General features: G+C 45.8%; 1 protein-coding gene and 1 pseudogene across 1 annotated transcript; both read left to right on the top strand.

The window, feature by feature from the left end:
- The first annotated feature begins 297 nt into the window (after nucleotides 1–297).
- Nucleotides 298–4,525, top strand: LOC136475327 (amino acid transporter AVT1A-like). Its single transcript, XM_066472870.1, has 12 exons — nucleotides 298–517; nucleotides 651–907; nucleotides 1,003–1,217; nucleotides 1,478–1,501; nucleotides 1,625–1,805; nucleotides 1,893–2,112; nucleotides 2,216–2,351; nucleotides 2,448–2,467; nucleotides 2,582–2,727; nucleotides 3,100–3,143; nucleotides 3,559–3,621; nucleotides 3,727–4,525. The coding sequence occupies exons 1-12, from the start codon at nucleotides 348–350 to the stop codon at nucleotides 3,817–3,819; spliced, it is 1,569 nt and encodes a 522-aa protein (XP_066328967.1). The 5' UTR covers nucleotides 298–347; the 3' UTR covers nucleotides 3,820–4,525.
- A 2,536-nt stretch (nucleotides 4,526–7,061) lies between these two features.
- On the top strand, nucleotides 7,062–8,765 carry LOC136478504 (uncharacterized; annotated as a pseudogene).
- Nucleotides 8,766–10,357: the final 1,592 nt, after the last annotated feature.

Below are 10,357 nucleotides of genomic sequence, written 5' to 3' on the forward strand. Positions count from 1 at the left end.
TGAAAAGTTGACTCTGCATGCGTCAATTTGGAGCATGCAGCTTCAGGTGATCGAACTATCGAAGAGCACCCAAATCCAAGTACACACAGCCAGGTCACCGAGCCCCAGGCCAGCCCCACCAGCCGGCGGCTGACGCGTCCGGTCACGGCCTCACGGGCCCCCACGTCAGCCTCACCGCCGCGCGCGTCCAGTAAAGCCAACTGGCTGCTCCGAGCAGCTCGCGGTCTCGCCGCGCGCGTGCGCTTCCCTATATTTCGGCCGCCCCCTCCCCCCCGCCGCCGCACCGCGCCTAAAAACATTCCCAGACGTCTTCCTTCCTCATCTCCAAGCGACTGAGGTAGAGCGAAATGGCGGCGGCGGCGGCGGCGGCGGAGTGGGAGGAGGAGCGTTCCGTGATGGAGGAGGAGGACGGAGACATCGAGGACGTCCCGCCGCCGCTACTAGGCAGGAATGGCGACAGCGAGGACGAGGTGGAGGCGGGCTCGTTGAACTCCCAGCGGTGGCCGCGGAGCTTCCGGTACGTCCGCGCGCGGTGCATTCTCTACGATCTCATTCCTTCTTCGAAAGGCACGGGCGATCTTGTTCCGAAACGATTAGTAAACGATCTTGTGTTCACATGTGACATGTCGTTTATTTTCCAACCCCACTAGGGAAGCGACTGACACCTACACCATTGCGGCGCCTCCGGGCTTCGGTCACGTCGGCGGCGGTGACTGCAGTGGCCTGGGCTCGGACCTGAAGCTGCCTCTCCTGTCGGACAAGCCACAGGGGAAGCAAGATTCAGCCAAGAACTTGCTTGCAGAAGCAGAACCCTTCGGTTCAGTGCTAAGTGATGGGAAATGCTCAGATAGTTTGCAACAAGCCCCAATCACTCCGGGATGCAATCTGACGCAAACCGTGTTCAATGGTACAGTTCTACCCTTGCAATGTACTGTAACTGAAATGGCACTTACTGAATTTCCTAGGATTGGACGTGTCTCATGTTTTGCCTGTCGTTGGCAGGGGTCAACGTGCTTGCTGGTATTGGCATTTTCTCTGCTCCCTACACGGTTCGTGAGGCCGGATGGGCCAGCCTTGTGGTTCTGGCTTTTTTCGCTGTGGTGTGCTGCTACACTGGAGTTCTCCTCAAGTACTGCTTTGAGAGCAAAGATGGTGTGAAAACCTTCCCAGACATTGGGGAGGCTGCCTTTGGAAGGATCGGTCGGCTTCTCATTTCTGTAAGTCCTGGTTTCATTAGCACGAAATTTAATTTATTGCATAAAAATTAATAATAGGATTTGAGAACGTGTGAGCACTGAGCCAGCACCTGTTCTCATTTCAAAATTCAGAAGAAAAAAAACACTGTTAGTAATTTCTGCATTCCCTTCTTGACTATCTCACATTGCGTAGATAAAACAGAGTTGTTGTCACAGATAAATAATATCTACCAAAATCTCCAGGGCCCTAACCATTTGATGTTTGTGTTTTGTCTGTGCAGATAGTTCTGTACACCGAGCTCTATGTAAGAAACCCATTTTCCCTACCTTATATTTTGCATAACTTGCTTTTTTATTGCTGTTGTTGTTGGTTAAATACATGACTGCATTCTTTTCATATTTGTGTTATCTATGCTTTTTTACTGCAGTCCTTTTCTGTGGAGTTTATTATTTTGGAAGGTGATAATCTGGCGTCAATTTTCACGAGCACCACTTTCGATTGGAACGGAATTCATGCCGATGGGAGGCACTTCTTTGGAGTTCTATTTGCTCTTGTTGTCTTGCCCAGTGTGTGGTTGCGAGATCTTCGAGTAATATCTTACCTTTCAGGTCTGGCTGCTCTCATCCAACTTCATTTTTTCAGTTTTTTCATGCATATTATAACTGATTGATTGATATACCTAATTATTCCTTCAGCGGGTGGTGTGTTTGCAACACTTCTGGTTTTCCTATCTGTTGGTTTAGTTGGTGCTACTGGCAAAGTAGGGTTCCATATGGCAGGGAAAGTAGTGAAGTGGGATGGTATTCCATTTGCAATTGGTATTTATGGTTTTTGCTATGCTGGGCACTCAGTATTTCCAAATATCTATCAGTCAATGTCCGATCGCACAAAATTCAACAGGGCACTCTACATATGGTATGTAGATAGCTATATGTCAATTTGAACTGCATTGTGATGGGAGTAACTCTTGTTGTTCAGTAATGATTTTTCTCACTGTTATGTCTAATCGTGCTTTCAGTTTTGCAATATGCACGGCAATATATGGCGCTATAGCTGTTATCGGCTACCTCATGTTTGGAGATAAAACTCTGTCACAAATAACTTTGAATCTTCCAAAAGATTCATTTGCGTCAAAAGTTGCACTGTGGACCACGGTAACTATTTTTTTGTTGGTTGCCCTGATTCAATTAACTGAGAGCCCTTTGTGTTCCTTCATATATACCCTCATTGTGCCTTTTTTTTTGTTTCAGGCGATCATTCCTTTCACAAAGTATCCTTACACATCTTAATTATCACTTCAGAAACTTGAGGGTTTTAGGACCACATTGTGTTTCTGAAATTGTCTGTCTCCTTTAAGGATTGCTTCATCCTTAACTGCTTGCAGATATTCTTTGGTGATAAACCCATTGGCTCGGAGTATAGAAGAGTTGCGCCCAGCAGGGTTTCTGACTGATAGAGTCTTCTCTGTTACGCTGCGGACTACCCTTGTTGCATCAAGCGTATGCATTGCCTTTCTCCTGCCATTCTTTGGTATGTAACTGGCGCATTATGCTTAAACGTGGAGTCCTGTCTGCATCAGTAGTTATCAATAACTTTTGTATGTTTAACCTTGTTAACATATTAAAACATAGTCGTCTTTGATGTTCAGAAATCTTGAGAAAACATGCTTCATTTTAAATTTCAGAAACAATTTGATCTTTATTTGCTCATATTAAGCAGGTTCATAAGCTATAGAATGAATAATGATTCTCTGCTGTTAAGGAAGCATATATATACAAGACTTTTACTTTTCTTAGGCAGTGAAAATACTTTCTAAAAATACACAGGAGACTTATGCATCTTCATTTTTTCCTTGTTTCTTATGAATGAACATGTGGTTCTGAGTTGTATTGCACATACCAGGTCTTGTGATGGCTCTCATTGGATCTCTTCTTAGTATACTCGTGGTATGTTGCTTCTCTTCACTTTCACTACTTGCCTGGTCACGGTAGTATAATTTGGGTGCCATTTTTTTTTCCAAATAGGACCTTAATGGTCATGCTAGTATAATAAAACAAAGTGCAAGAAAACAAAGCTTTCAAGTCAAATATAGTTCTTACTGAAACAAAGCTAGCTAGCTAGATTCTGAAACCTCGTTCTACATAACATTTTTATAGAAAAAACGAAGGTGTTCTATATATCTGATGAAAAGCAATGTGATAACTAACAGAATTAACAAGTTTCAACATCATATCCCGGGACAACAGCAGTCTTGCTCTTACCACAGCGTGTTATTGTACCATAGCATGCGGAGATGACAAACAGAGCAATAGACGTGTTTGTTGTTAACACTGTATCTGCATGATTGCCTATCATTTTCAGGCGCTCATAATGCCCGCCCTGTGCTTCCTGAAGATCGCTCGGAATAAAGCGACACGCTTGCAGGTAAACACTGGGTCTCTCTCTCAAGACAGTACATGACAACGTCGTTCACACTCCAGTGACTGACACCTGGTTATTTGTCACTCCGATCCGTTGCCGCTACCGAAGGTCATCGCAAGCGTCGTGACTGTGGTTCTGGGCGCCGTCTGCGCGGTTCTTGGGACGTACAACTCCATCGCCAAGATAGCCGAAAGCTACTAGAAAGTGCAACGTCCAAATTAAAGACCAAGGTCTGCCATGGCCCGGCCGCCGCGCCTGCACAGGGCGCCATCGTGCCCTGTGTCTAGGCCTCCCTTGTATGTACTGCACCGTGCATGCAGAAGTGCGACCTGTATTCGGTCTGTTCGTGGCCCGTCCCGGCCTGTACAGGGTACCATCGTGCCCTGTCGGCCTGCAATAAGAGGGCACCTCTGTGCGTGACTGTGTTTTATGAAGACTTGGTGTTTCTGCTCGCATTTCCATGAATTGGTGTTGCTGCCATGATGCCTGGGACCGTGACGTGCCGGCGGGCGGCGGTCGCCGGTTGCCGAGGCCCGAGGCTTGCAGCCGCGGTCAGGCGTCGCGGGGGCGAGGACGTAGCAGTTTGGGCGTGGCCGGCCTACCGATGGCGCGGGGTTGTTTATTTTGAAATGCCCAGCTCCTACAAATGACGCTCTACCAAACTGGACCTTTATATATGCCTGACAGAACCATAGCACGTCAAAGCACCTCATGTACTTGAGAGCAAGTAGGATTCTTTGATCACATAGGAAAACATATATGGACAATACTAACTTCCTACTATCAATTTCTTTGGAGAATATGTCAGAGCGAGCACACGTACAACATGAATCAGACTTACCACAGAGTATTTGTATAGAACATAACAATATACAGGAAAAGAAACGGTGTAGCAAGACATGTATAGTTTGCTGGAAAAGCATAAGTATCTCCAAACGTTCTTTTGATCATCTTTGCTGGGAAAGCATAAGGCCTCATCAGCATTGCTGAATTTAGAAGCTGCCAATGATATTCCACAAGGAAGCCTATGAACCTTTTCTTCGATCATCCATTCAATTCAACTGATATGCCCTCAAACTTCCTTTTGATGATGTCCACGAAGTTCCAGGTTGCAACACTTTTGTTATTGCTCTAGTTCCTATTTGCTAAAACGATTTACTTGTAACTCCAAATAGCCAGATAAGAGTACTATAAGCTACGATCAAGGGGCGAACATGTTGCAGTCACCATCCTACCAAATGGCAGAAAAAGGAACCTCCCAGTAGTTCCCTCTCAGAACAGCGTGGGTGAACCTAGAAAAAGCACATCCACATTAAGGTCCTGTTTAGATTCATACAACTAATAGTTAGCTCTCTTTGAATCCAAACGTGTCTAGCTAATTGTTAGTTAAATATTTAACTAACAACTATTTCACTAGCTGTACTAAACTAGCTAGCTAACTATTAACAGCTAATAGATCTAAACAACGCCTAAGATGCCCATAAGTTGATCCAATTATGACCGGATGATCAAACAGATGCTAGAGCCTTGCCCTCGGAGGAGAGGTTTTTTAGAATAAGTACCGCTTTATTCATATATCAGAGTAATCGGTACAAACTTCATTTGGAGGAAAAAGCAGCCAAACATGCCGCCCTACAGATTCAGAAATTGAGCTTTTAGCTAATCTATGAGCATCACCATTCGAGTTCCTACTTTCATAGACGACCTCCACCGATGCGAAGCTTGCCATACCAGCCAGCATTAATCTCTCTGGTGATGTGACCATATGGACTCATCATCGGGCCACGCATATTCTTCACTATGTTTGCGTAGTCGTTAGTAATCCTGACCTTCTGAAGCATGAGGTCACTTGCGAGAGCTAGACCTTCTTTGCAGATCAACGCTTCCGCCATCTCCGGATCTGAAACTCCTTCCATCACAATTGGAGACGCTCCCAGAAAGGTGCTTGCCTCATCCCTTGCAATCGCTGCCACTGTCGCAATGCAAGAATTATTGGATAGTGTAGCATCGACATTTATCTTCATCATGCTTTGAGGGGGCGGGATCCAGTGAGGGTTCCGAGCCGGCATCCCTATTTTCTTCTGCACATTTGGTGTAGCTAGGGATGAAAACGGAGCGGAGCGGAGTGGATAATAGCTTCCCCATATCCTAATCGATTTTTCTTGATCGGATTCGGGGCGGATCGAATATCAGGAGGATTTGGATGCGAATACGGATTTTTTAGGATGTCGGAAATGGTAGGAATCCGGACCGGTGTCGGAGCAGAGCGGACTTTTTTAAGTCGGATAATATGTGCTTACGTGTTGTTTTTATGATGAGAAACCGTTTATTAACCAAAGCCATAAAGCGGCGGTACAACGCGAAATAATTACCATCATTCCACCATTTCGTTTTAAGAGCTCATAAAATTAATACAAGTGCTCAGTTTGAATTTATGAGTATAAAACAAGTGTGTAAAAGTCATTTTATTAGGCAAAACTTTGCCTTCACTCTTTGCCGTGTACCAGTCCTCTACTTTGGTAGATGATAATTCTTTCATCGCCTGTAATTTCAATGTACCAGCCTATAGTTGACGAGCATTATTGTGGGCTACAATATAATAATGCTTGTGTCATGGACAGAGCTGACTTGTATTCTTGCCACTTGAGCTCCTTAAAATATTCAGATTATCCTATTATAAGCATCGGATAATCCATATCCGCTGGATTTCGCCAATCTCATATCCTACACCGCATCTGCATATAATTGGATTCAGATTATCCATACCCGCACGGATATTAGAAACACTTCTCCATATCCTTAAAATTCGGATTCGGAGCGGAGAATTATCCATACCACTTTCACCCCTAGGTGTAGCCGATTCCAAGTCCGCAATGAAGCGCTCCACAAAATTATGAGTCGACAATGAGCTTTGAAAAATATATTTTCATGTATGGCTTGTCGCATAACAAACCAACCACACTGATTGTCAACGGCACAAGATCCTCATGCCGGAGAACTGCGACTGCCTTAGAGCATTTCCAAGAGACTCTCCATATCATTCCTAAACGTTAGGAATAGAGATTTTGGTGAAAAATTACCCTCCAACAGCTTCTCTAAATGGTTATCCAAATATAGCTATCTTTTATTGTGGATTTTTCGCTACTTAAAAATAGAAGACGAGAATAACTCTCTAGAGTGCGGATGAGATATAGAAAAACTATTGAAGAATAAAAAGATATAGAAAATAATTTCTATTTAAATGACTCTTTAAATGATAATTTAGAGATTTATATTTCGAAAGGCTGTCGGAGATGCTCTCGTGAAGCCAACCACGAGCATCACTATGCTGGGCCCTCGGAGGGGAGTTGTGCCGAGTGATATAAGTCATGGGCCTTTTTTCTGTTTTGATGGGCTGCACTCTGTTTCATCCTTGCCTCAAGTCATATGCACAAACCCTCTAATCCTCTCACCTCGAAACCCTAACGTCCGTCCCCAATTCACCTCCCACCGCCGTCCCGCACCAAACTTCCATCCGCCCCGAGCCGAGCCGCCGCCGCCGACGCGCCATGAGGCCTCTTGACGAGAAGGAGACGACGCAAGTATTCGAGAAGCTGTTCAGGTTCACGGGGCCCAACCTGAAGCACCTCCTGGAGCGGCCCGCAGTGGAGGGCCCCGACGCTGAGCCCGGCCGCTACTGCCTCCGCCTCCACCGCAATCGCGTCTACTACGCCTCCGAGGCGCTCGTCCGCCGCGCCACCGCCGTGTCCCGCCCGCGCCTCGCCGGCGTGGGGACGCCCATCGGCAAGTTCACCCACCACGGCGCATTTCACCTCACGGTCCACGCGCTCGACCTCCTCGCCGCGCACGCGCGCCGCCGCGTCTGGCTCAAGCCCGACACTGAGCGCTCCTTCCTCTTCGGTAACTCCGTGCCCAAGTCCTCCCTCGCGCGCATCACCGAGAACACCAAGGCTGGGGACGGGGTGGTCGTCATGTCCATGGCCGACGTCCCGCTCGGGTTCGGCATTGCCGCGAGGTCGGCGCAGGACTGCAGAAAGGCCGACACCAACGCCGTCGTCGTGCTGCACCAGGCGGATGCCGGGGAGTACCTCCGCAAGGAGGAGGAGCTCATGTGAGGTGCGCCGAGGCTTGCCTGATTAGGTCATATTCATGAGTGAATTATGAAAAATTGTGCCTTGTTGTGGTGTTCCAAGGCTTGAGGCATATATCTATGTACTCAATGGTTAATTGTCGTTATGAGATGTGATGATTGCTGTCGCTAGATTTCACCTTTAGCAACTGGTTCTGCTTCTAGGTGAATATCTGATTCAGTTGTCCTCAGAGAGTGCTAGTGCCTTGTTTAGCTGGAGGTTGTCAGAGAGTGCTAGTGCCTTGTTTAGCCGGAGGAACAGGTTTGTTCTTGAATGGTTTTGTTCATCATTTCATTGTGGGTTCATCTGAATGGCATGACCTTACATCTTTTATTCAATTGATTGACATTGTGTCCATATAGAATGGTACGGGAATGGATCAGTTCATACCATTCCTGATCAAATCAGAAGGTTAGGCATAAAATTTAGGGTATCCTAGGACTTGCCCATTCCACAGACTAACACCTCATACATTATTGTTATGCAACTTTTCGTTCCTTAAGGTTCATAAATTCTATATAGGATTTAATGATTCTTTGGTTTTCATATGCAAATGATGTCAATAGTGCCTGAGGCTACTCGTAGGTCGCACATGGCAATTGCTTCTGCTGCTGGCAATCATGAAAATAGAGTTGAGGGTCTTTCTTCAGTAAAAACAGTACTGGATTTTAACTTCCGAAGTGTGAATATCTACTAAGGCTTGTGCGGATTTCAATGGAGTTGGTCAGCTGCTGAGGTGTTCAGAATCTGAGAAAATACCATCCGATCGAAGTTCCTGTTGGATGTTTAATCCAATTAACTTCGTTCTTGATGAAGTAGCATGAAGCTGAATAGTTCAACAGTGCAAAAGCATAGGTCTTCTCATTTGCCCTCGCTGGTCAATTTGTACCGAGACTGATCATGGAATTCTTCTTCCTTTTTTACTTTGATGGCACCCAATTAGTATACATAGTTGCATATCCACTTGGATGATTTTGTTAATGAGAGACGCAATTGAAGATGAGCTTCGCACTGCTCAACGCCTCAACGCCTTGTGATAGTTTTGAGGAAGAAGGATGTTCTTGCGCCTGCACACAATACATTGTTATCTGGAAAGCAGCTTGCTCCTCAGCATTCTCTTCCTACATAATGTAAATTATGTGAATCTCCAATCAAGGCTGGCTTATGGCTGCAGAGTTTTCGTCTGAACAGTACAAGATGATGTGTCGCCAGTTGACAATTTTGATGGTAACTCTTAGTTATGGACAAATGAATTCTGTGTCTTTTTTTAACTGCTACTCCTTGATTTGGTATCTTTATTTTTGAGCAGAGAGAGGGGACAGCAAAGCGAACTAATTGTGCTAACCAAGAAATCGGCTAGTAGTTTTTTTTTTTCCTTTTCAACCTTGCCATGTCGTGTCTTCTGGATAAAGTTCATGCAGGTATCTTTACTAATATTATTATCGTTAATTAATGGGATTGTACATATCTATATTTGCTCTTTCCTTGAAGCAGTGTAAAATGAAATTGAGTTCTAGCTAGTTTACTGAATAGATCTGCTGCTATGGTGCAAAGTACAAAAGTGACCAGTATTTGCTGATACTACGTACTAAATCATTATAGACTTATAGGGTATTGTCTGACCTTGAATTTATGCCGTTTTGTTTCCTTTCGCTCAAATCAGAGTTAAACAATTTCTCCATTCCGTATGGCCTGCTTTTGTTTGTTGTAACTTGTTTTCTTAGAATTAAACTTCAATGCTGCATTCACAATCAGTTACCTGAACTTTTAAAGTTGTCTCATCTTGATCTAAATCTTCCACGGGACAGCGCTTCACCCAACGTGGCACGCCACGGTGGCCACAGCTGCATGGCCCACGCATGTTTTATGCAAAAAAGAACACCGTGGGATTCCTCATATCCTCGTCCCTTTACCATCTCCGCTCCGTTCTCGTCCCTGACCGCCGGCAACGACAATGGCGGAACCCTAGGCTAGCACATCCATCGGTCCAAAAGGTATCTTAGTTTCCGGACTTCTTCCTGGGTGGGTAATCTATGAGGATATTATTACCTTATTTTAGTTAAGTATCTTAGTTCTTCACAGGGGGGGTTCATCTCTGAATTTTGCTTCCAAAAAGCAGGCCTAAAATACCTCGCGGAACCCTGGGTTAATTAGCAGGGGACCGCGGTGAGGCGTCGCGGCTGTTTTGGCGTGCCCGGCCGATCTATGGAGCGGGGCTGTGTTGCCTTCCTGCGGTGGTTGATTGAATGACGTGGATCGCTGGGTCCTTTATTTGACGCCCAGGGCGACATTCTCCGGATAAGATTTCGTCGAGTAAACTTCAAGACAGCTCGGTCCTTTGCAGTTGCAGCTAGCTTGATCCGACGGCAAAATTCCAAACACGTCTCCCACACACGCAGTCCAGCTGACCTCTGCATTACACGCTTCCTAACCACCCGGTTGCTGGAGGTCAGGCGGCAAACCAAAGCAGCACCACAGCTAATTAACCCACCCGAGCCCGAACGCTGTCGATAGACAGGCATCGCGCGCTCAGATGCAGTCAGATCCGTGTGACAACGGGCCAGTTACGCGCGCCCACCGCTGCGCTGAGTCACTTCCAGCGCATGCAT

This window comes from Miscanthus floridulus, chromosome 8 (genome assembly GCF_019320115.1).
Source record: "Miscanthus floridulus cultivar M001 chromosome 8, ASM1932011v1, whole genome shotgun sequence".
NCBI lineage: Eukaryota > Viridiplantae > Streptophyta > Magnoliopsida > Poales > Poaceae > Miscanthus > Miscanthus floridulus.